The 27592-nt window shown below is 37.5% G+C and overlaps 1 protein-coding gene and 1 pseudogene across 1 annotated transcript in view; both read right to left on the bottom strand.

The window, feature by feature from the left end:
* Positions 1–21752, bottom strand: part of SPDYA (speedy/RINGO cell cycle regulator family member A) — a 31154-nt gene extending 9402 nt beyond the window's left edge. The window contains exons 1-4 of the mRNA XM_012803756.1: positions 21521–21752; positions 18856–18914; positions 16082–16167; positions 9420–9591 (exon numbers count right to left, since the gene is read on the bottom strand). Coding sequence (XP_012659210.1) covers positions 9420–9591; positions 16082–16167; positions 18856–18914; positions 21521–21752 — 549 coding nt within the window. The remainder of the gene's footprint in view (positions 1–9419; positions 9592–16081; positions 16168–18855; positions 18915–21520) is intronic.
* A 2308-nt stretch (positions 21753–24060) lies between these two features.
* On the bottom strand, positions 24061–24215 carry LOC111724366 (annotated as a pseudogene).
* Positions 24216–27592: the final 3377 nt, after the last annotated feature.

Genomic DNA, 27592 nt, shown 5'->3' with positions numbered 1-27592 from the left:
CTATCCTGGCACTGCTGCTTGCTAGCTGTATGATATTAGGTAAGTTATTTAATCTTTCTGAGGCTCAATTTCTTCATCTCTCAAATGGGATATGTTGATTGCAGTGGTGGGGTATTTCACTGCAGCCTCGAATTCCTGGGCTCAAGCAATCCTGCTTCAGCCTCATGAGTAAGTAGCTAGGACTAAAGGGACACACTACCATGTTTGACTATGTTCTGTCATTTTTAGTGATTTTGGTGCCTTTGGTAGATTCTCCTAAAATTTGATAGTTGGTCCTCTGTTTTTTCTTTAAATATACTCTACCTCTCTGTGATGTCAAGAGGCCATATAGTATAAGTATTAACAACACTGACTGTTTAGGTTTGAACATACTAGTGTGGTGCTTTGCTAATTGTGTGTCCTTAATGAAGTCACTTAACCTCTCTGTGCCTTAATTTCCTTACCTGGGATTACCCAGCTGGCTCTAAGAGTTAATACATGTTCAGTAGTGAACATTGTTGTTAAGAGTTAATACATGTCAGTACTTAGAACAATTCCTGGAAAGTTTTAAAAAGTAGTAACATTACTTTCACCTTGAATCTCTCATCCACTGTAAGCTTTAAACATTACCTACATTTGATGACTTATTTTACCATACCTGCTTTTTCTGTTTTGTTTTTTGAGACAGAGTCTCACTCTGTTGCTCCAGGCTAAAGTGTTGTCACATCATAGCTCACAGCAACCTTACTCCTGGGTTCAAGTGATCTGCTTGCCTCAGTCTACTGAGTACGTGGGACTACAGGCATGTGCCACGATGCCTGGCTAGTTTTTCTATTTTTTTTTTTTTTTTAGTAGAGATGGAGGAGGGGTACTTGCTCTTGTTCAGTGTGGTCTCGAACTCCTGAGCTCAAGCAATCCACCCACCTCAACCTCAAAGTATCAGGATCACGAGTGTGAGCCACTGCACCTGCATACCTGTTGATCATTCATTTAATTATCCAGTTATCACCTTAAATTCACATGTCTAAATACCAAATTCCTTATCTTCCCAATAAGCCAGCTTGCTTCTGTAGTCTTCCCTATTTCTATTATGGAATCCATTAGTCTTCCTGTTATATACTGATAGCTCCCTCTCCCATATGCCCTATATCCAACCAGTCACAAAGTAGTGATAATTTTATGAGATTTTTTTTCTTTCTTTTTTTTTCTTTTAGAGACAGTGTCTCACTTTATTGCCCTCAGTTGAGTGCTGTAGTGTCACAGCTCACAGCAACCTCCAACTCCTGGGCTAGGTGATTCTCTTGCCTCAGCCTCCCAAGTAGCTGGGACTACAGGTGACCACCACAATGCCTGGCTATTTTTTAGTTGCAGTTTGGCCGAGGCCAGGTTCAAACCCGTCATCCTCGGTATAAGGGGCTGGTGCCCTACCCACTGAGCCTCAGGTGCTGCCTAATTTTATGAGATTTCTAACATTGATTTCATTTTCTTCATCACTACTGTAATGTTCTCACCCTCACTTCCTCAGCTATAGCTATAGCAAGTTTAGCAGTTTCCAGTACATTCCCTACATTGGGTCTCTTCCACATGCTGTCATTAGATTATTCTGTCCAAACATACTGCTTATATTACAACATTGCTTTCTTAGTTCTGAACCTGGAATCAAGTAGCACCTAACAGAGAACTCAGCTATGATGACATTGTGGTATCTGAGAGTACACAACTGGAATAGAAATAAACTTTCTCTTGATTAAATTGCTACCCTCCAGATGCATGAAAGGGGCTGCAATTAGAGTCTACCTCTCTCATTAGATAGGCATCCTCTAATCTGTGAACCAGACTAGAAATTAGGCCATCACTAATGTAAATAAATTCCATCTCCTCCTCCAAAGTCCAAGAAGGTAATCTTATTATAAGAAGATAATAAGGTCACGGTAAGTAGGAACAGTCTTATTTTCTAGAGAAGCCCTACATATATTTTTCAATTTAATCTTACCACATCTCTTTTCAAAAAAGGATTTGAGGCAACCGACAAAAAAAGAAAAAGAAAGTCATCAGGCTGATCTAAAGGTACTGAATTTTATCAATTGATTATTACAGTTAACAGACCAACTTTGTTTACTCTTTCCCCCTTCTCAGCACTGCACTTGACTAGTTCTTTTAGAAAAAGAAAAGTCGGCTCGGCGCCTGTGGCTCAAGTGGCTAAGGCGCCAGCCACATACACCTAAGGTGGCGGGTTCGAATCCAGCCCGGGCCCGCCAAACAACTGCCTGTAGTCCCAGCTACTTGGGAGGCGGAGGCAGGAGACTCGCTTGAGCCCAGGAGTTGGAGGTTGCTGTGAGCGTGATGCCATGGCACTCTACCCAGGGGGATAGCTTGAGGCTCCGTCTCAAAAAAAAAAAAAAAAAGAAAAGAAAAGAAAAAGAAAAGTCACTGAACTGGGACCCAAAAGGGAAAAACTGGACTAAAGCAGACACAACAACAATAAAATTCAATAGAGTTCATGTAGTTAAGGGTAATATGTGGCTCTTAGCTTCTTTGCAGTCAAGATTAAAAGAAAAAAAGAGAAATTGTGAATAATTTCATTATCTGAAAGGGCAGCATATGTTATTTCTTTTAACAATGGTGTATAATGCAAAGAATGCTAAGTATAGCTGGCTCTGCCCCTTATTAACTTTATGGCCATGGATGAGTCACAATCTTTCTAAGTCACAGTTTTTTCGTTTGTTAAATGGAAAGAATACTTATGTTATTTAATTCCCAAGACCAACATAAGATATAAATGCATTTTCTAAATTAACCAATATAAGGGGTTCACATGGAGGCCAGATGTCACAGAGAAAACAGAACACTGGGAAGTAACTAAATGTGAAGTCAAGTTCTGGTTCTGCCACTTACTTAGATGATCTTGAATAAGTAACCTCCTTTGTTCTCAGTTTCATCAGCTACAAAATGGGAATGCCACTATTCTCACAGATTATGTGTGTGCTAACTTACAGGAAAATATTACAATTTGTAAAGCACTCTGCAAAGGTAAAGTATTATTATTGTAAGCCAGTTTATAGCGACTATCCTGAGTTAAAGAAAGAACTAAAGAAACATTTGTTTGGTGGTATACCAGTACTTCCAATAACAAATGTATAGAATGCTGAAATTTCTAACAGCAAGTGTTACTACTCAACAAACATTAGGGCAGGGATGATACAGTACCTCTTTATGATAAACCTTCACACCCACTGAGATGGCTATAAAGAATGAACAGTGGACAGTGCAACAAGAGCTCAGTGAAGAGTTATTTTGTAGTTTATTGTTCATGTATTTCATAGTTTAAAAGGTATGAAAAAAGAATCAGAAACTTCAAGTTCCATTCATTCTATCAGTAAGCAAATACTTACTGAGTATCTACTATGTGCCAGGCACTATTCTAGGCACTGGACAAACAATTAGAACAAAATCAAGACCCTGCCCTTTTTGAATTAATATTTTAGTGGGAAGAAACAGAAATTAGCAAGATAAATAAGTAAAAAAGAATATATTATATGGTGACTGAGTGGTATGTAGAAAATTGGAACTGAGAAAGGGAATACAGAGTAATAGCAGGAGATATTACTTTTAACAACTTTATTGAGATATAATTCAAATTCCATACAATCCAACCATTTAAAATGTACAATTCAATAACTGACATTCAGTATATTCCACTGTACAATCATCACCCACAGTCAATTTTAAACATCTTTATTACCCAGTAAATAAAGCAGTCACATCCCATTCCTCCCTTCCCTCAGCCCCTGGTAACTTCTACTTTCTCTTTGCATTTGTCTATTCTAGATATTTCACATAAATGGAATCATAAATAAATGGTCCTTTGTGGTTGGCTTCTTTCACTTAGCATAATATTTTCAATGTTCACTCATGTTGTAGCTTGTACTTCATTCCTTTTTTTTATTTTTATTTTTTGTAGAGATAGAGTCTCACTATGTTGCCTTCAGTAGAGTGCCGTGGTGTCACACAGCTCACAGCAACCTCCAACTCCTGGGCTTAGGAGATTACTTGCCTCAGCCTCTCGGGTAGCTGGGACTACAGGTGCCTGCCACAACACCTGGCTATTCTTTTGTTGCAGTTTGGCCGGGGCTGGGTTTGACCCTGCCACCTTTGGTATATGGGGCCAGTGCCCTACCCACTGAGCCACAGGTGCTGCCCATACTTCATTCCTTTTAATTGCCAAATAATATTACATTCTATGGATATACCATTTTTTTAACCATTCATCAGCTGATGGACATTTGCATTGTTTCCACTTTTGGCTGTTAGGGAAAGTGCTGCTATGAACACTGTGTGCAAGTTTTTGTGTGAACATAGTTTTCTTTTCATTTCATTTTTTTTTTTTTTTTGAGACAGAGTCTCACTATGTCACCCCTTGTAGACTGCTGTGGCATCACAGCTCACAGCAACCTCAAACTCTTGGGCTTAAGTGATTCTCTTGCCTCAGGCTCCCAAGTAGCTGAGATTACAGGCACCCAACACAACTCTCAGCTATTTTTTCGAACCTGCCACCCACTGTATATGTGGCCGGTGCCCTGACCACTGTGTTACGGGTGCTGAGCCTGGACATAGTTTTCATTTTCTTTTGGATACATAGTTAGAATTGCTGGGTCATATGGTAAGTCTGTGTTTAGCCTTGAGGAACTGCCAGACTGTTATCCAAAGCAACTACCCCATTTTACATTCCCCCTAGAAGTGTATGAGGCTTCTGATATTACTAGTCCTTGTTATTACTGTTTATAAACATCATAATAGATATGAAGTGATAATCTGATTGTGCTTTTGATTTGCATTTCCCTGATAGCTAATGATGCTGAACAGCTTTTCATGTGCTTTCTGGCCACTTGTATATCTTCTTTAAAGAAATGTCTATTTGTATCCTTTGCCTATCTTTTAATTGGGTTGTCATGTTACTATTAAGTTATAAAAGCTCTTTCTAGATATAGTTTCTTATCAAACAGATGACTTGCCAAAAGTTTTCTCCCCTTTTTTGTGTTGTCTCTTCATTTGGTGGGTTTTCTTTTTTTTTTGATGGACAAAAGATTTTACTTTTGATGATGTCAAAATGTATTTGCTTTTGTTGCTTTTATATTTGGTACCATATCAAAGAAAACTAATTGGAGGGCATACATTTATCTCCATGATTTCATGTAAGATTTTTATGATTTTAACTCTCAAACTTAGGCCTTTTGATCCATTGTGAGTTAATTTTTATATATAGTATAAGTTAGTGGGGGAGTCCAAATTCATTCTTTTCCATGTAGATATGTGGTTGTCCCAGCACCAACTGTTCTTTCCCCATTGAATCTTCTCGGCACCCTTGTCAAAATTCAACTGAACATAATTGAAAAGGTTTACTTCTGGACACTTCAATTCTATCCCATGGAGGGAGATACTACTTTACATAGGATAAGAAAAGTTCTCTCTGAGGTGACACATAAGCAGAATGCTGAACATAGTTAGGAAGTGAAGATAGTATCTTGGGGAAAAGCATTCCAGGTCATGTGAGTGGCAAGTACAAAGACCCTGAGCTGCAAGTGTGCCTGTTATGTTTGTGTAACAGTGAGGAGGCCAGTGCAGCTACAGATGAGCAAGGCTATAAGATGAAGTCAAAGGCATAAGGGAGGAGAGTTGGTAGATCGTGTCTGACCATCATAAGGACTTTGCCTTTTACGCTGTGTGAGATGGGAAGCCATTGGAGGCTTCTGAGTAGAATAGCCATGATTTGACTTTAAAAAAAATGTACGCTATTGTATGAAGACTAGATTACAGGGGATAAAAAATATAGGAAAGACTATTTGGTAGCTTATGGCAATAATTGAGGTACAAGATAACAAAATAGGGTGTTAGTGGTGGAGGCAGTGACAAATGGTAAAATGCTGGATATTTTTTCAAGGTATGGATAGGAGAAAAAGAAGAGTTAAGGAGAACAGTTTTGGGGCTTGAGCAACTAAAAGGATGAAGTTGCTGTTAATTAGTATGTAGAAAACTGCAGGAGAAGCAGGTTTGGACATTTGCGTAGGGTAATGAGGAGCTCAATTTTAGACAAGTGAAGGGTGAGGTATCAATTAGATAATAAAATATCAACAGGCAATTTGATATGCAGATCTGGAATTGTGAGAGATCTATTAGTTGTGTTAAAGCCTTGAGAGTGAAATGAGATCACCTAGTGAGCGAAGGTCAAAGGAGAAGATAAGAAGTTCTAGGTTGAGGCACAGGGCATGCTAATGAAGTTGGTAAGGTGAAAAGGAACTAGCATAAGTGGCTGAAGTGTGCTCAAGCAATTCTCTTGCCTCAGGCTCTCGAGTAGCTGGGCCTACAGGTGCCCACTACAATGCCTGGCTATTTTTAGAGATAGGTTTCCACTGTAGCTTAGGATGGTCTCAAACTTATGAGCTCAGGCCATCTGCCTGCCTCGGCCTCCCAGAGTCCTGGGATTACAAGCCTGAGCCACTGTGCCTGGCCTCAGCAATTCCATATTCCTATGGCAATAGTTGAATAAAACAGAAAATGTGAAGTGCTAGAAAAGGGGACAATTACTAGATTGATATCTGTGAGAAGCCAAGAAAAGATGAGATCCAGTGCATGAGTAGAGGGAATGGACTTGGGTAGGAGCAAAGACAGGTCTTTCACAGTAACAGAGGGAGGGCAGAATATATGGGTACACATGCAGGTAGAATGGTAGATGTGGTGAAAGAATGTTGACATTCTTTTCTATTGCTTCTATTATCTCAGAAGAAGAGAATTATGCATAATTGTTAATCAAGTGTAAGGACAGAGATGGGAGATATTAGAAGTATACTAAATGTTTGACCTCATTAATTTTACAGTTTATAGTTTAAACAGACAATAGGCAAGCAAATAAATAATTACAAATCTTGTTCAGTGCTATAGAAGGAAACAAGGTATTGTGATAGTGGCTAAAAGAAACGCAAATAAGGTAGACTTTTTGAAGAAGAAAAACTTAAGTTCTACTAATCATTTTTAAAGTGTTGATAAATTTTAAAATTATGAAAGAACATAAAGAATAATATAACAAACATCTATATTACTACTGCCCAGAATTAATAGATGTTAATATTGCTATGTTTGCTTCAAACCTTTTTTTTTTTTTTTTTTGAGACAGGGTCTCACTCTGTTGCCCCAACTGCAGTGCAGTGATATCATCATAGCTCCAACTCTGGGAACCAACTTCTGGGCTCAAGTGATCCTTCTGCCTCAGCCTCCTGAGTAGCTGGGACTATAGGCATGCAACACTATACATGGCTAATTTTCTTTTATTTTGTTGGGACAGGGTCTCCCTATTGCCCAAGCTGGTCTCAAATTCCTCACCTCAAGCAATCCTCCTGTCTTAGCCTGTGAAAGTGCTAGGATTACTGGTGTGAGACACCATGCCTGGCCAAGACTTTTTTTAAGTTAAATGAAATAATATAGCGCCTGGTAGACATTTACTAAGTATTCACTAAATCAATGCATATTAATGAATAAATGACTTCTGTCAAATGTTAAGAAACAATTTAGCTTGCCCAGCAAAGGCTTAGTCAGTAAAAAATTTATAAAATATAACTTTATACGCTAAAAATTTTGAGCTGGAAGGAAATTTAACAGTAATCTAGTTTAATTGCTTATCTGAAACATGAATCCCCTCTATAACATAACAAACTGCTTATGGAATCACTGCCTCTGAAAGAGTCTATCTCATTTTCAGAGAGTCGTGTTAGAATAATATATATATATTTTTGAGACAGATCCTCAAGCTGTTGCCCTGGATAGAGTGCTGTGCCATCACAGCTCACAGCAACCTCCAACTCCTGGGCTCAAGTGATTCTCCTGTCTCTGCCTCCCAAGTAGGTGGGACTACAGGTGTCTACCACAATGCCTGGCTATTTTTTGGTTGTAGCCGTCACTGTTTGGCGGGCCTGGGCTAGATTTGAACCTGCCAGCTCAGGTGTATGTGGCTGGTGCCTTAGCCACTTGAGCCATAGGTGCCAGTAATAATATTCTTAATATTGAGCTACTACTGCCTCTTTTAGTTTTTCATTCACATATCTTAATTCTCTGTGGCTTGTAATTGGAATCAGTCCAGTTAAAATAATGAGAATCCATTAATTTGGGGAGGTCTTATATACCTAACTTTTCTTCTTTTTCTATTGAATTTAATCTTGTAAAGACATGTCCTGCTGTACTAATTTATTCTCGGACCTCTGCATTTCCTCCAATAGTCAATAGTCCTCCTAATTTAATCTACATATATGAATTATTTGCTGTGTCTTCATTTCATTAATAAACATAGTTAAGAAGGTTAGGCTGGGGCAGAATTCTGAGACAAATCACTAGAGTCTTTCTTCACGTTTGACATTAATCCATTAATTGGCTCTTTTGACCTGTAATCATTTAACTGGATATAACTTCATTTAATTATAGCTTTATTTAGCCCACATTTATCAAATTTTTCTTAACCACTACTAAAGTTTACAGTGACCTTTGCTTTCCAGTTAATTTTATACTTCAGTATTTTTCTCTGGTTTGAAATACTAACTTTACTAAAACTCAGAACATCTGAAAAATAACTGATTATTAAAATTTTAGTGTCCTGTTGGTTTATCTTATTAAAATTAAGCATCAAGAAAACTTAACTATAGGCTATGTGAAAAGAGGTCTGGTTTTAAAAAACATTTAAATTTATTTAAATTATTTATCATACTGTTGGTGGTATTTCAATTTTGGGAAACTGACATCTCACATACTTTATTTAGTAGAAATTATTATTCAACTCCAGTGTAATACCATCCTTAATAAGCTATTTTGGTATATTCATATTACCCTTTCCTAATACGTTGGTTATTTTTTAGACAGAAAAAACAATCTAAAATAAAAATAGTTACTAAGAAGTAGGCTGTTTAAAAAACAGAAATGACAACTTTTAATTACGATAATACAAAATTGAAACTGCAACACTGTAATACACAAACTGTATTATTTACTTATTTATTTTGAGACAGAGCCTTAAGCTATCCCCCTGGATAGAGTGCTGTGGCATCACAGCTCATAGCAACCTCCAACTCCTGGGCTCAAGCGAGTCTCCTGCCTCTGCCTCCCAACTAGCTGTGACTACAGGCACCCACCACAACGCCTGGCTATTTTTTGGTTGCAGCCATCATTATTGTTTGGCAGGCCTGGGCTGGATTTGAACCCGCCACCTTAGGTATATGTGGCCGGCGCCCTAGCCCCTTGAGCCACGCCAAGCCCACGAACTGTATTCTTGATAATGATCAAAGTTAATGGTCTACTCTTACATATACAACCCCCCCCAAAACATTAGAAGTACATTAAAACACAAGAAAAATCAGATAAACAGAAAACAAAGTCTACATATATAAGGTATTTTAAAATCTTACCTCTTCACAGCATCGCCTGCTTACAATAGCCCTATAGTCAATTCTATCCCAGAGCTGGTCCCTTAACTTTAAGAAATTAGGGAACAATTTTCTCCAGTTTTTCCCTAAGGCCCATGGAAAAATTTCATACTTGGATTCTTCTTCATCTTCTTCAACTGTATTAGCCAGATACCTAACAAAGAAGATCCACAACCCAAAAAAGAAATGGGTAAAAGACAGGAACACATTGTCCACATACACAAAAAAAGAAATACAAATGGCTTATCAACACACAAAAGATGTTCAGCCTAACATAGAAGAAACACAGATCAAATAAAGAGATACAATGAATTTTACCTTGTTTTGCTTTAAGTATTTTCCATTCCTATAAATCTTGAGCTTTGTTTTGGGATGTAGTTACCTGGAAATATTCTGATCCTTTCAGGTGTTGCTTTTGATTTTTAGGGTAATTTATATGGAGCAATGTTCAGTCTGGAGCTAATAATTATTCTCCTCTACTGAGGTAAGACCTTCCTGAGTACTCTTCTCACCACTCCATGAATTATGAACTTTTTCAGTCTGGTGGGAACAGGCACTATTTCCAGCCCTATGTGAACACTAGGCACTGTTCCTTCTAATCCTTTCTTTTTGTCTTTCCTCAGACTCACGTAGTTAAAAACATACAAAATTCAATATTATACCTGAGGGGGTATAATAAATACCTGAGGGGGACCAGGCATACATAGATGCAAAAAGAATAATCAATCAAAACCAACCCAAAACTGACACAAAAGGACATTAAACCGTTATAACTATTCTGTATGTTCGAAAAGTTAAATAGACATATTGAAAATGTACTTCTAGAAATGAAAACTACAATGAAAAATACACTGAAAAGGATTAATGGCAGATTAAATACTGCAGAAAAGAAGATTTGTAAACTGAAGACACAGCAATAGAAACTACTCAAGATGAAACATACAGAGAAAAGGGAAACAAAAATCATTAACAGAGATTAGCTGAATATGAGACAATTTTAAGAAACCTTGTAAAGGTGAAATTAGAGTTTCGGAAGAGTGGTGGGTAGATAGATAAATATTTGAAAGAATAAAAGCTGAAAATTTTTGGAATGTGATGAAAACTATAAATGTAGCTCAATGAACCTCAAAGCACAAGAAACATGAAGAAAATTATACCAAGGCATATCATAATCAAATTGCTCAAAAGCAATGATAAAGAGAAAATTTTGGCCAGGTACAGTGGTTTATGACTATAATCCTAACACTGTAGGAGGCCAGAAGACGGATACCAGGAGTTCAAGACCAGCCTTAGCAAAAGGAAGACCCCATCCCTACAGAAATAGAAAAATTTGCAGGGCACAGTGGTGCATGTCTGTAGGCCCAGCTACTCAGGAGGCTAACACAGGAAAATCACCTAAGCCCAGGAGCTTGAGGTTGCAGTGAGCTATAATCACTGCACCTTAGCCTGGGCAATAAAAGGTAGATTCTATCTCCAAAAAAAAAAGAAAGAAAAAAAATCTTAAAAGACATATTAAATAACACAGGAACAAAGATAAGGGGGGGAATGGATTTCTCATCAGAAATAATGCAAGCCTCACAGATGACTTTATGAGAAAAATGGGCAACTTACAATAAAATATTATAAAATACATAAGGGAATAAAGTACCTTGAGTAGAAACAGACACTTAAGTCTAAAGGCACTGGAATTAATGGACAGAAAAACAATCATGTCCAGTTTGTATAAAAAAATTAAAAATTTATTACTACCTTGATAATATAGATAAGTGGCTATAGGCTTGGTGCCCATAGCACAGTGGTTATGGTGCCAGCCACATGCACCAAGGGTGGTGGGTTCGAACCTGGCCCAGGCCAGCTAAACGACAACTGAAACAACAACAAAAAATAGCCAGTCATTGTGGTGGGCACCTGTAGTCCCAGCTACTTGGGAGGCTGAGGCAAGAGAATCTCTTAAGCCCAAGAGTTGGAGGTTGCTGTAAGCTGTGATGCCAAAGCATTCTATCAAGAGTGACACAGTGACATAATCAGACTCTGTCTTAAAAAAAAAAAAAAAGGTAAGTATAGTAGACCACCCAAGGGATTATAATAAGCTGGTCAACATACAGAGGTGGAACTAGCCCTACTGTCCTGATGTGTACATGTGGTGCATGTATCATCTATGAAAATTATGTGAATTTAAAGGAGGTGGTCAATATGGAGGTTCTATTATATATTTGAAAAATAACAGAACTTCTATAAATAAAAAATTCATAATAAAATTAATTAGCATATTAGAAGCTGAAAATCAAATTAGTTATCTGAAGATAAATACGAATTTTCCAGAATGCAGCCCAAAGAAACAAAGTTAGAAGATGTCAAAGATAAGTGATGTGAAAGACAAAATGAGGTATAACATGTTTAACTGGTTTCAAAAGATAATAGAGGAGATGGAGGAGAAGATTTGAACAGCAAATGGCTAGACTCTTCCAAGCATACTCTGTTAAAAGACATGAATCTTCAAATCCAGGAAGCTTACCAAATCTCAAGCAGGTTATAAAAAGAAACCAATGCCAACACCCCTTCCCGACAAGTCTTAAAAACAGCCAGAAAGGAAAGCAAATGATCTTAAGTGGATTCTTGAGATGCAAGAAGGAATGGTAAACAAAGAAATAAATATGTAGGTAAATCTAAACAAATGTTGAATGTGTAAAACCGTAACAATGGGATCAAGTACAGTCGCTCATTCCTATAATCATAACACTCTGGGAGACAAGGTGGGAGGATCCCTTGAGGTCAGCTTGAGCAAAGGGAGACCCTGTCTGTACTATTAGCTGGGCATGATGGCGCATACCTGTAGTGCCAGCTACTCAGGAAAATGAGGCAGGATTGCTTAAGCCTAGGAGTTTGAGGTTGACATGAGCTAGGCTGAGGCCATACACTCTAGCTCAGGAGTCAAAGTGAGTCTCTGTCTCAAAAACAAACAAAATACCAATGTCTAACTTATTGGAGAGCATCAAGTAGAACTACAGAATTGCAAAAGAAGAGAATATAAGTTGGGTAGGAGGTTATTAGAATTAAATGCTTAAGGTTCTTATAATAAAGATAACTGGGTAATTGCTAAAAGGATATGGATTGCAAAATTTCCAAACAAGTAAAAGAAAAAAATATGTTCCAAAAATCCACTTCAAATAAAAAGATAAAAATGGAGGAGGGAAAAAAGTACATAGAAGGTAGAAAAAAATAAAAGGAATAAGCAAAAATAGAATATTATTCAGCTATGAAAATGAACTATAGCTACATATACCAATAAAAATGAATCTGAAAATCACAACCTAAAGCAAGAGAATGAAGTCACAGAATAACAGAACACATGATTCTTTTACATAGAGCTAAAAAGAAAACCAAATAACATGTTATTTTGAGATACATATATAGAATAAAGAAAAGCAAGAAAATGATTACTTATGGAAGGGAGTGGGTTCTGATTGGGAAACTATACTGGGAGCTCCTAAGATTCAGGCAATGTTCTACTCTTAAGCTGAGTCATGGGTATATGAGTATTCATTTTACTTTTTTATTTTTCACACATTAAAAAATCAAAACCAGAGAAGAGTGTGTATAGTATACTTCCATTTATATAATACACACACACACACACACACCGGTTCATGTATGGAGATTATATCCAGACACATACATGTGAAACTATTAACTTGTCCTTGATGAGGGAGGCTAAGGGCTGAGATAGGAAAAAATTTTACTTTTAACTGTATATCTTCTTTTGTACTTTTTACCATGTGCCAGTTTCCACTTACAGTAATATAAAACGAACACTTATTTATTACTTTATTCTCTTTTAACATAATCAACGTATTTTATATTAACTTAATACAAAACACCTCATTGTTAAATCCACTCATTTATATAATATGAGTCAAATCATGTCCTCTGTGAAATTAAATGCAATAATTTATTTTGGTTTTCTTAATAGCTCTAAGCAAAGGATAGATAGACCTAGAGATTGGCTCCTTACATGCTTGCTGACTAAAATATGGAAAATCTATAATGTACTATGGTGCTACATTAAGATTACACCATGATTCTACTCTAGATTAACAATTTTTTCAGGTTCAATGTGACAAATATCTGTATCATATATATGGAAGTTGTACTCTAATTTGAAACAGTCAGATTTCCTTGGTGAAGGGTCCATTTCTTTTTTTTTTTTTTAAACAGAGCCTCAAGCTGTCCCCCTGGGTAGAGTGCTGTTGCATCACAGCTCACAGCAACCTCTAACTCCTGGACTCAAGCGAGTCTCCTGCCTCAACCTCCCAAGTAGCTGGGACCACAGGTGCCTGCCACAATGCCAGGCTATTTTCTGGTTGCAGCCATCATTGTTGTTTGGCGGGCCCAGGCTGGATTCGAACCCACCACCTTAGGTGTATGTGGCTGGCGCCTTAGCTGCTTGAGCCACAGGCACCGAGCCAAGGGTCCATTTCTTTTGCATAGTAGTTAATTATGTCTATTCAAATAATTAAGAACTTCCTATATGTCAGTCATTAGTGTATGAAGAAAAGATACATGTTCCTTGCCTATATGCGAGCCTATAATTAAGTAGATGATGAAATTATGAAACAAGTAACTATAAAAAAGATACAGAAGGATGATACATAAGTTCAGAGTGTTATAAGAATGTTATACAGAAACATTATAAGATTACAAAGAATAAAGAAAACTTGAGCTTTAGAACTCTAGTTAACTGAGAACATATTTAATGAGAAGAACTACTGAGTCAGGTTATACAAAAAGTATGAACAGACATAAGAGATTGTAATTAATATTATTTTTAATATGGAACTTCTAATACAACATGCAGTGTAACCTTATAGACTACTAAAATTTATGGCCACCCTGTATACACTAAATAGTTCTTTCCTGGTTAATAACTTTATAAAACAAGTAAAAGAAATTCAATTTCATCTACTATGATTTAAACTAAGCTTCTTTTAGTTTGTTTTTTAACTCTCAGGTAAAAAACTACATCAAATACAGATATAACGCAATATAGAATTACATTAAGTAGCAATTTAACTTAGCAGTCAAAGGCCATTGGTAAGTCACACTTGAATGATGTGCACCCCAGCTTTACTGCTCACTTTTACTTTTATAAAGTACTTAATCTTTTTTTTTTTTGAGACATAGTCTTACTTTGCTACCCTCGGTAGAGTGCCATGGTATCATAGCTCACAGAGACCTTCCAGATTGCTAGGATGACAGGTGTGAGCCACCGCACCTAGCAAAAGTACTTAATCTTTGTAAGTCTCAGTTTCCTCATCTGTAAAATGGGGACAATACAAAATTCATTTCATAGGAAAGATTAGTTAACACTATATAAAAAAATTATGGTGCTTTACATGTAACACTCAGTATTACCTAATGGTATATTGTATTCTTCCAATTTAGCAATCATCACCAAATTTTAAGTTGAGTTCATATTTTTCCCTAGGTATTGGAAAATAAATCTCCTGAATATATGCAGAAATCAGTTTCTTCTAGTCTTCTTCTTCTTCTTCTTTTTTTTTTTTTTGGAGACAGAATCTCACTTTGTTGCCTTTGGTAGAGTGCCATAGTGTTATAGCTCACAGCAACCTCAAACTCCTGGGCTCAAGTGGTCCTCTTGCCTCAGCCTCCCAAGCAGTGGGGACGACAGGCATCAGCCACAATGTCCAGGTATTTTTAAGAGATAGGATCTCACTCTTGCTCAGGCTGGTCTCGAACTCATGGCAATCCACCCATCTCAGCCTCCCAGAGTGCTAGGATTACAGGCATGAGCCACTATACCCGGCCTTAATCTTATTTCTTTTATAACTAACTCTGAACTAAATAGACTTTGGGTAAAAACTTATTCTTCAGTCAGTGCTGACAGCTATTATGGTACTCAAATATTTTTATATGTAGTTCCCTAGCTAAATACTAAAATTATATTCATATATTCCCAACTGTAGTATTATATCCAACTACAGGATAAAAAAGGAAATATATTCTTAAATTACACTCATTATAGCTGAATGCTGATCTATGGATTGTAAAACCATGTGATTAAAACCATTTAAAAGATCACAAAAGTAATATAAAGTCAACAGAAAAATTGGAAAACAAACTACATTCCTTTGTCACAGTTCAACTGGTGTTCAGTAAAGTCAGCAAATACTAAAGCTATCAAATATGAATAATGCCTATGTTATAGACATAGATCCACAAGAAGTATGTTTAGAGAATTTTCCAATAACTGTTCAATGTAGGCCATCATTATGAATTTTACTACACTAAATTTTACTACATATTAATTGGAAATTTCAAACAGTGTATTCTGGCTTTAAGAAATATCTAAGTCATAAAGAGTATAATTTGGGATAATTTTTATGGGAGCATTCTAAAGATGCAATACAAATTCAAGTGGAATATTGAAGAATAAATCTTAGGCACATAGCATGATAAGCTCAGTGAAAAGGACATAAAAATATCCTATTAAAGAAAAATGTACAGCTTTTATGTAAGAAGGTCTATTGAAATATATCATACAAATTTTCAGACAGACTGTTTTAAATAAGGTATCATATGTATCATAAATAACACAAAAACCACTTAGTAGAATGAATACTTACAGAGCAATAAAGAAATTTATCCTGGTATGTTCACTTATAGTAAATTTAGCCCTCTTGAAATAAACAAAGGTCATAGCCAAAAGATACTATAAGGAAAAAAGAATTCATATTAATGTTTTGTGTTTATAAATAAAACTGCTTTAAATTTTTAACCTAAAAATTTCTAATATGCTAAGATAATAATTATTTATCCTTATTATAATTACCTATTTTAGCATTTACTTTTTGATTTCCTATAGTCCACGTAAACAGTGAGAAACAGTTCTTAACTACTTATCATAACTAACTAGCATAAACTCTTAAATTTTATTATAGCCAACATTCTTTTGTTTATTTATTTAGAGACAGAGTCTCACTCTGTCACTCTGGGTAGAGTGCCGTGGCATTACAGCAACCTCAAACTCTTGGACTCAAATGATCCTCTTGCCTCAGCCCACTGAATAGCTGGGACTAGAGGCTACAATCCCCGGGTATTTTTAGAGATGGGGTCTTGCTCTTGCTCAGGCTGGTCTCAAACTCCTGAGCTCAAGCAATCTGCCCATTTTGGCCTCCCAGAGTGCTGGGAATACAAGCATGAGCCACCGCATCTGGCCTCCAATATTCTTTTGAACAAAAACTCCATTTTCCCTCAAATTTCAAATTTATACAGAAGTTGGAATAATAGTAAAATGGGTAACTGTACATCCTTCACTCAGATTTACCAATTGTTTATATTTTCCTACATTTGATATCTGTTTTTGTGTATGATGTTTAATTTTTCCCTTTTAGTTGCACACATCTATACAATTTTTGTTTATGTTTTTAGAGATAGGGTCTTGCTCTTTTGCCCAGGCATTAGAGCAGTGGCATCATCCTGGCTCACTGCAACCTCAAATGCCTATGCTCGAACAATCTTCCTGTCTCAGTCTCCTAAGGAGCTGGGACTACAGGCAGATACAACCATGGCCAACTAATTTTTCCTGTGTGTATATTTTGTTTTGTTTGTAGAGATGGGATTCTCACTCTGTTGCTCACGCTGGTCTTTAATTTCTGACCTCAAGCAATCCTCCTGCCTCTATCTCCCAAAGTGCTAGGGTAACAGGTGTTAGCCACTGCACCTATTCCATATTTACTTTTTAAAATGACTTCTATATGACTTCAAATTAGAATAACATGGCTCTATTTTCATAAGAAAAATGTGTTTTAAATGTGTTATTAGAAAGATACGTCTATGGCCTAACAGTAGAACACATGCCAGTTCTGACTGTTCAATTAAAAACAAGTTATGATATTAATGCAGCAGATCCTCACAAAACATTTATTTATCCTTTCACCACAGGATGTGTCACAAAGGTGAATTCAAGTTTTCACAGTAACTTCTGGTAAAGAACTCTTGAAATAGGGTTATGATGCAATACTCCTGATTAGTTACTTATCAAACACTGCCCCCTCCTGTTCAATAATTTTAACGTTCTCAAAATCATAAAGTTTAAAAGTTCATGCCACATAAATCGGATATTTGATATTAAAGCATTAGTGTTAGTTTTTAAAAGTATTAGTAACATTATAATTACGTTTTAAAAGATCTGTCTGCTTTTACAAATATATCATGAAATATACCCTATTTATGGATAAAGGTTCGTATATCTGGGATTTGCTCCAAAATAAGCTAGCCTTCAGGGAGAGGGGTTAAGAGAAATAAGAATGGCCGGGAGTTTTAATCTACTGAAAGGTACATGGAGAGACTCTGTTGTATCCTAAGGCGGGATATTTGAAAAATTTCAAAATAAAATAAAAAATTAAAAACTCCTATTTTATCCCTATCTTTTTTTTTTTTTCTTTTTTGAGACAAAGTCTCAAGCTGTCACCCTGGGTAGAGTGGCGTGGCATCACAGCTCACAGCAACCTCAAACTCTTGGGCTTAAGAGATTCTCTTGCCTCAGCTTCCCAAGTAGCTGGGACTACAGGGGCCCACCACGTCTGGCTATTTTTTGGTTGTAGCCATCATTGTTGGTTTGGCAGGCCCAGGCTGGATTCAAAACTGCCAGTACCAGTGTTATGTGGCTGGTGCCCTAGATGCTGAGCTACAGGTGCTGAGCCTATCCCTATCATCTTAAGCTGGAAATAAAAGTTGTTCATATAATACCAACTTGGTGGGTATTTAATCATAAGATAATCTTCCATTCCTTCCTTTTTCTGGCATAAAAAGGCATTTACAAAGACAGAATTTTAACTATTAAACTAAATCTAAAGAATACAAAAACATCACTGTTCCAATATAAGTTAGACATTCCTTTATGAAACATTAATTCCTAAATAACCTATTAAACTGTTTTTACCCTACAAAATTATTGGGATTTGTTTTTGTTGAATTACTTTAAAAATACTAAAATGCATATTTTAATATTTTAAAAGTATTGCTGGACTCCCTTGCTGGAGTGAATCTCACAATATTTTTTCTTTACAGTCTAATAAAAGGCAATCATTCTGAATAAAATATATTAAATTTATACTGAGTTTTCCTTTCATTCTTTTCAATCAAAAAGATATGGACCTCAAGTCATTAAAATCTAATCAATAACATTCTACAATTCCTCAAATATAGACTGAATCTATACTATAAGCATATACTAATTCCAAAAATTAACGTGCAAGAATTTTGCTTTGAAGTAGCAATGTAGGCTCGCTCTTTTCATAAACTTAATAGAAAATTCTTCTAAGGTCTCATTAAAGCTCTAATGGTTCAGTTAAATAATAATAATACTGATTAATTATTATACTGTCACCACGTTTACCTTGTCTGCAATTTTACAGCAGCAGTCCATCCACAAGAAATCTTGAATTAAATCATCATCTACAACAAAAGATAGCTATAACTTGTCTTTTAAAAACAATGTTTTCTTTCAAAGAATTTCTAAGTCAGCAGATTATAAATGATGCTTAGAAATTAAACAAAAATGACTGAACCAGTGTCATCTATCGTGTAGTTTTCAGGTCTTTGGTGTATTTCACATTGCAAAGACTTTACAAAAAGCTACTGCCTTATCTTTCATCTTCTCATTTGATTTGACTTAACATATTAGCTCAGGGTGGAGGGGGAATGGTAGAAGTGTTGGTTTACTGACTATCCAATAGCACTTTGAGAAATGTGTCTGGGGGAACTCCAGATTAGTTCTTCAGTCCTTTCCAAAAGCAATCTTAGGTAGAAATGTAATCAGTCTAGAAAAATAATGACTTAATACTCTGTTTTCTAAATGTTTTACTTTTTCTACTACTGTTGGATGAGTGACCAGACCCAGGCAAAGCATAACTTCTTTATATTCATTTTAACACCCTAAAATATCATCAATGTAGTCAAATATATGTAAAATCCCAACAATAACTATTGATATCCTATGAATAATTTCTACTTGTTAATTCCATATCTACTCTTTTGAGACAGAGACTCAAGCTGTCCCCCTGGGTAGAGTACTGTGGCATCACAGCTCACAGCACAGCAACTCCTGGGCTCAAGCGAGTCTCCTGCCTCAGTCTCCCAAGTAGCTGGGACCACAGGCACCCGCCACAACGCCCGGCTATTTTTTGGTTGCAGCCATCATTGTTGTTTGGTGGGCCCGGGCTGGATTTGAACCCGCCACCTTCGGTGTACGTGGCTGGAGCCTTAGCCACTTGAGCCACAGGCGCTGAGCCTCCATATCTACTCTTAATAAACTTGTATTAACATTCCAGATGTTCTAGGAGAACATTTTCATCTTTTTCTACTTGATATTCTCTACATTCCCTCCCCCGTCTTTTCATTTTTCTTTTCTTCTTTTTTTTTTGAAACAGAATCTTAAGTTGTCGCCCTCAGTAGAGTGCTGTGGTATCACAGCTCACAGCAACCTCAAACTCTTGGGCTTAAGTGATTCTCTTGCCTCAGCCTCCCGAGTAGCTAGGACTACAGGCGCCCGCCACAACACTTGGCTATTTTTTTGGTAGTTGTTTAGCTGGCCTGGGCCGGGTTTGAACCCACCACCCTCGGTACACGTGGCTGGCACCATAACCACTGTGCTACAAGCGCTTTGCTTTTCTTAACCAGATTGCTTTAATACTCCTGGCCTTCCTCTATGAACAAGGAAGCCTGTTAACTAGATCTATGAGACCGTGGCATTTACTTGACTTCATTTATTCCAACAGATATTTACTATCTATACTATCCCTATTCTAATCTGTCCACTTTATAACCTATCTAAAAAAAAAAATCCCTTCTCCTTCTTGGTTACATACAAATACAGAACTATAAAAAAGTTTCTTTTTGCCAATTTAAGAAATTTGTCAGCAATAATCTAAACAAATTCAAACTTAAAGTTCATTATGTGATGATAAAGCATAGTTAATATTCAACAGTGATCCCAAAATAGAATTCTGAATTATCTCTAGGTTGACCGATCTTCTTGGTTTGCTTGGTTTAGGAACTCAAAGTCCTGGGATACTCCTTAGACTTAGTTAAACTGGGTCAGTTAACCTAAATCTTTTTTGTTTGTGTTTCTTGAACAAAAGCCTCTCTTTTGTTCTAGTCTTTATGTAGCATTTTACTTTTGGTCACATAAAACTAATGCTCTGAACCTGAATTCAGCCCAGAATTGAACTTTGACTCTTGGATTTAAGTAGTCTAGAAGTTTGGTGAGTCTCAAATATTTTTTTGAGACTGAGTCTCATTTTGTTGCCCTGGGTAGAATGCCTTGGTGTCATAGCTCATAGTAACTTCAAAATCTTAAAGACTAAAAAGATCCTCTTGCCTCAGTTTACACAGTAGCTGGGACTATAGGCACTCGCCACAACTCCCAGCTAATTTTTCTAGTTTTAGTAGAGATAGGGCCTTATTCTTGCTCAGGCTAGTCTCGAACTCCTAAGGTCAAGCCTCCCAAAGTGCTAGGATTACAGGCCTGAGCCACCATGTCCAACCTTGTTTCAATTTTTAACCCATAAGCTGACAAAACAAACAAGAATCCAACATTCAAAAAAAAAAAAAAACCACAAAGTCAAATATGGGTAGAGATGCAAAGTTTGTTGTTGGTTGTTTTTTTTTTTTTTTTTGGAGACAAGAGTCTCAAGCTGTTGCCCTGGGTAAAGTGCTATGGCGTCACAGCTCACAGCAACCTCAAACTCTTGGGTTTAAGCCTCCCAAGCCTCTTGCCTCAGCCTCCCAAGTAGCTGGGCACCCACCACAACACCCAGACATTTTTTTTTGTTGCAGGTGTCATTGTTGTTTTAGCTGGCCTGGGTCAGGTTGGAACCAGTCAGCCTCGGTGTATGCGGCTGGCACCCTACCCACTGAGACACGGGCACCGTCCTAAAGATGAGAAATTTGACACAAAATAACAGCATCCTTTTTGATAATTGTGAAAACAATAAAATAAGTGTTTACATTCTAATTTTAAGTACTTTACAATTACCACTACTTCAATACTTTAAACCTACCAAATAATTTAAAGAAAGCAGTCATTTCTTGACGCTGTATTATCAGACAAGGTCCTTTGGGGCGTTTAGATTTGTTGTTATGTGCATTTTTTTCAGATGCTTGCCAACTATCTTTAAAAAGAGGACGCTTCAGATTAATGGGCTTTTTAGGTTGATATGATCTATTTGACCCTAATTTTACATGAACAGTGACAGAAGGTGGTGTCTCACAACCCATCTGATTGTGCCTCATTTTGGTTTCCCAAGATTCCTGTAAAAATAAAACATACAATTATTTATTATGTCCATTCATTTGTATATAAAACCAAATAACTGGATTATACTACCAGACACAATCATACGAAATGCTACTGAACTTGCTATTAAAATGTTATTTGTGGCAGTGACTCACATTAAAAATTTGTTTTTGGAATTCAGTGCTAGAAAAAGCTATGCCTCTTTTGGGTAACTGATATCCTTCCTCTTCCCAAATAAGATACTGTATACCATTTTGCTTTGGCTACAGAACTTAAAACCTAATTTCAAAGTTAATTATAGAAACAATGTTGCATTTATAATCTATTTGTAGTGTTCTTTTCTATTTACTAATTTTTTTATTCTGCTTGAATTGATATGATTTTATCATATAATTATTTTTTACCACTTCAAATCTTTATTAAACAAGGTAAACTATTTCTAGAACTTAATTATTATCAAGTGTTATATTAAAAATCACTCTCCCCTAAAACATACCTTCTTAATGGCAAATTCCTGATATATCACAAAATTTATTCTTTTTTTTTTTTTTTTTTGAGACAGAGCCTAAGCTGTCACCCTGGGTAAAGTGCCGTGGCATCAGAGCTCATAGCAACCTCCAACTCCTAGGCTTAAGCAATTCTCCTGCTTCCGCCTCCCAAGTAGCTTGGACAACAGGCGCCTGCCACAACGCCTGGCTATTTTTTGGTTGTAGCAGTCACTGTTGTTTGGCAGGCCTCGAGCTGGATTTGAACCTGCCAGCTCAGGTGTACGTGGCTGGCGCCTTAGTCATTTGAGCCACAGGTGCCAAGCCAAAATTTATTTATGCAATAAGCACCTATTGGTATTTATTGAAAAGTTGAAAAAAAAATCTGGCAAAAATGTAAATTATGTACTTTGAAGGATTTTCATAAATTGGTGTCTCTAATTTTTAAAACTGTGAATGTATGACTATGCTATTTGAGTGGCTTGTTATAAGTGTATATGAATGTACAATGTTCTAATTTAATGAAATTTGAGATAAAAATCCATCAATATTTAATAATATAATCATTATCTTGTTTGATAGTGATCATATAATTACTGGAATTAGTATTACTCTTCTGGTCAAATATTCCTAGGGTAATGGAAAACAAAGGTGTGATTAGACAAAGCAGGAACTATGCTAGGACCCTAAAAAGAACCTCTGAATCTATAACTCACAATGCCCCAGGCAGCCATGCCTCCCTTGGTGTTCAAAGAGTTAGGTACAGATTCTCTTTCCTGACCCTCAAAAACTTTCCTGATGAAGGAAGGAATGGAAAATAAAGATAGGATATAGTGAGGCTAGAGCAGCACTGTCTGATATAATGCAAGTCACTTACGTAATTTTATATTTTTATTTTTTTTGAGACAGTCTCATTATGTCGCCCTTGCTAGAGTGCTGTGACATCACAGCTCACAGCAACCTCAAACTCTTGGGCTTAAGCCATTCTCTTGCCTCAGCCTCCCAAGTAGCTGGAACTATAGGTGCCCACCACAATGCCTGGCTATTTTGTTGCAGTTGTCATTGTTGTTTAGCTGGCCCAGGGGGGATTCAAACCCACCAGCCTTGAAGTATATGGCCGGCACCCTACTCACTGAGCTACAGGTGCCGCCCATTTATATTTGTAGAGCCACATCAAGGAAAGGTAAAATTTTAATATAGTTTCTATAACCCAATATATCCAAAATGTCATTTTAACATGCAATCAATATACAATTTAATGAGATATTTCACATTCTAAGTCTTTGAAATCTGCTATGTCTCCTCCATTTACAGCATATCTCAATTCTGATGCCAATTTTTCAACATTAGAAGTAAAACATAGTCCTATAGAAAAAAAATGTAGTGTGTAAAAAAATATATTCCTTCAGTTTTTAGATTTAAAGTTAAAATTATTCAGTTTCAATGTTTAGTAGTCAGAAATAACTACCATATTAGAAAGTAAAAGGCTAGATTATGAAGAAGTAGGCCTAAGAAATTATATTTAATTGATTCTATAATACCTCATCTTTTCTTCCTAGATCCTAAGATCTAGCCAAATTGAAGGCAAATATGTAGGTGGGGTGGGGGTACTACAAACTTCGTAGGAAGTGGAATAGGTGATAAATTGAGCCTTGAAACTTGTATAAGGAACTTTGTTTTTTCTTACCTACCTTATCTGGGAGCTAGCTGGAGGCCTCATTTGCATTTTTGTTTTAAAGTAAGAGCAGCCTTACATCTAGATGGAAAAATCTAAACAGAAGTCAGGCTTTTCAAATTGGGGTGTGGTGAACAGACTCAGGTGAGATGTACCAGAATATGAAGTAACTGTGGCACATCTTCTAGGAAAGAAGCTGTATTCAATGGTAAGTCACTTTAAAAAGTGTTTTGATATGAAAACAAATGTGGATATATCATAAAATACACTTGATCTTAGCCAAAAGGCCAAGAAGCGATGATAAAATAGAATGCAAACTTTCTTTCAGTCAAAAAGGTAAAATGTCATTCTGACAGTAGGCCTCATTATATTATTCCACTAAACTTAATGGGATACTTCATATTTGAGAAATTTGAACAAGAAAGAAAATGTCTAAAATTCCCCAGAGTTCATTGAAGTTAATATTAAACACTGGCAGGAACGTTGTGGAAAAGGAACTTAAGGAGAGAAGATATCAATGCTATTCGTGGTCAAATTCTACTTTGAAGTAACTTTTAGTTTTGCTCTTTATTTTTATTTTTTTATTTTTGCTCTTTATATTATACTAAGAGAATGAGAGTTCTGATGGCAAGCAAAAGGAAAATAATGAAGGCAAATTAACCTACGGACCATTTTAGGAAGGGCGAGAGACAGGGAAAGTGGGTAAAATCCATACCTATCATATGTTAAAATCCTTTAATAAAAATTCATATATGTACTGTTTAGAGACAGGATCTTGTTCTGTCACCCAGGGTGTAGTGCAATGTGATCCTAGCTTACTGCAGCTTCTAATTCCTGAGCTCAAGCAATCCTCTTGTCTCAGCCTTCTGAGAAGCTGGGATTACAGATGCCTGCCACAACTGTATAGAGATGGGGTCTCACTATGTTGCCCAGGCTGGTCTTGACCTCCTGGTCTCAAGCCATCTTCTCACCCTGGCCTCTGTGTGAACCCCTGGATTACAAGTGTGAACTACTATGCCTGGCCTCAGCTACTCTATAGGAATTTATTTTTATTTTTATTTGAGATAGAGCCTCAAGCTGTCCCCCTGGGTAGAGCGCTGTGGCATCACAGCTCACAGCAACCTCCCACTCCTGGGCTCAAGCGAGTCTCCTGCCTCCGCCTCCCAAGTAGCTGGGACCACAGGCACCCCCTACAACACCTGACTATTTTTTTGGTTGCAGCCATCATTGTTGTTCGGCAGGCCCGGGCTGGATTTGAACCTGTCACCTTAGGTGTATGTGGCTGGTGCCTTAGCCACTTGAGCCACAGGCACCGAGCCACTCTATAGGAATTTAATTCTAGCATTTGTAGTGTAAATGTACACAATAAACTGTGATTTAGTGCTTAAATAAGCCCTTGCTATGGGAAAGTAAGATGGGCTTATAACCTTTTTTTGCTAAAAAGCTCTTTTTACAAAAGAATCCTTATTAAAATGAGCATTATTTTCCCTGTCATAACTACCAGGATCTAATTATTGAAAAATAATACAGCAAATTTAGGAAAAATATTCTGACAAAATTGCTGGAAACTTTGCTGGAGCTATTACCAAATCTCTACAATTTTGATGTTTTAAAGATATTTTCTAATTTAATTAATCATCTAATGGTTATAGAACACTGTGGACCTCAGCCAAGTAAGTGGTCATGCTATGGTGTTAGTAAAATAATTACTTGATATGGCTAATCCACTAAATTCAAATCTGAGAGAACTCCAACCCATTAGTGTATAAAGGAGCATTACATATAATACACTTTGATGAAGTGGTAAGAATAAATGGAAATCAGACTGAATAGAATTAAAGGACTGATGTGCTAGAAACTGAGGCAGGAGGTGTGAATGTGTGCCTCCCCCATTTAACATGGTAATGGTTACTTAAACTGGGAACAGGGTCTCACGCCTGTAATCCTAGCACTCTGGGAGGCTGAGGCGGGTAGATTACTTGAGCTCAGGAGTTTGAGACCAACCTGAGCAAGAGTGTGACTATCTCTACTAGAAATAGAAAAATTAGGCAGGCGTTGTAGTCAGGTGCTTGCAGTCCCCAGTCTGGAGGCTGAGGCAAGAGGATTGACTGCTCAAATCCCAGAGATCGAGGTTGCTGTGAGGTATGACACCACAGCACTCTACCCAGGGTGACAGAGACTCTGTCTCAAAACAAACACCCCCCTCCCCAATAAAACAAAACCCATGGTAATGATTAAAAGGAAGAAAGAAGCTAGAAAGGACAGTCATCAAATGAAGTGGTTTTGTTTGTTTTTAAAGACAGAGGTTATGCCTCTACAGGCAAAAGGAACAGAAGCAGTTGAGAGTATTAAAACACTGGCGAATGGCTCTAAATTTAGGACCTTATTCTTTAAACTACACGACCTTAGGCTATTTAAACTCTGGAGCCTCAGTTTCCTCACTTATGATACTGAGAAAATAAAAGCACTTACGTTTTTTAGAATCTAGTACATAGTAAGAACTCAATAAAAATTACCTATTAGGCATTATTATCAATACATATTTTGTAGCAGTAATGACTAAAGAACTATATGGATAATGCCTAGCACAGTGGTGAATGCTTAGCAAAAAACTCTATGTAAGTACGATCATTATATCATTAGCTCTTTAACAGGAAGGGTGTATTTAAAGGGAAGAAGAGTCTGAATATGACAGCCTGTCAAATTTCACCCCAATTCAATACTGATTTTTTTTAATACTAATTCTTTTTGAGACAAGGTCTTGCTCTGTTGTCCAGGCTCTAGTGCAGTGGCGTCACCATAGCTCACTGCAGCTCCAACTCCTGGGCTCAAGCAATACTCCCGCCTCAGCCTCTCCAGCAATTGCTAAATATAATTTAAATGTTAAGAAAACTTTTTGTAGTACAAAAAAAAGTACAAACTTTTTGTAGAATTTTAAAACGCATGCTCATGTCAGAGAATAGAATTTGTAAACAAACAAGATGTCAATTTTAGCATAGCATGGGCTTATTAGTCTTTAACCGTTAAAGTTTTTTTTTTTTTTTTTTAAAGTCGAGGATATCTGGTCTCCAATCGTACTGGGTGTCATATTAGAATATTAGTAAATTTTGAGAAACTGGCTAAGGCCACAGCACTGAGATAAAGCAGTTCCCATCGCAAGATCCCGGTACAGGCGCTCTCGCCAAGGGTCTCGTTAGCGCGACCGGGGAAAGCGGCGGGCGCGGTCAGAAGGCCGCCGCCGCCCCCTCAGCCCCCGGGGAGGCCCAAGGGTGCAGGAACTAGTCCCCGCACCACACGGCCAGACCCAGGGCCCGCACACGCCCCCCGCGCCCGCCCCCTGCCTCTCAACCCCGGGGCTGCAGACGCTGGGCGGGGGTTGCCGGCCGCCGCCCGGGCACCGGAGGGCGCTGCCGGCTGCGAGTGCGTGGGGCCGGACCGCGGCGCCCGCGAGGGCCACGGACGCCGCCACCTTCTCACACGAGGCGGGCGGCCGGGTGGGCAGCGAGAAGGAACCCTGGAGTGGGCGCAAACGACAGTGGAGGTTCGCCTGTGCGGCCCGACCCCGGTGCGAGCAGAAGTACCTGCGAAAACCCGGGGCTGAGTGCGAGGGGCCGGGCCGCGGCGGTCAGCCTCCCCACCAGCGCTCGGGCCTCAGACGGTTGCTCGCCGCTCGCCC

Source organism: Otolemur garnettii, unplaced genomic scaffold, assembly GCF_000181295.1.
Source record: "Otolemur garnettii isolate 467f Iridium unplaced genomic scaffold, OtoGar3 scaffold00022, whole genome shotgun sequence".
Classification (NCBI taxonomy): domain Eukaryota; kingdom Metazoa; phylum Chordata; class Mammalia; order Primates; family Galagidae; genus Otolemur; species Otolemur garnettii.
The sequence above is the reverse complement of the archived record's forward strand: the minus strand, read 5'-3'. Positions and strand labels throughout refer to the sequence as shown.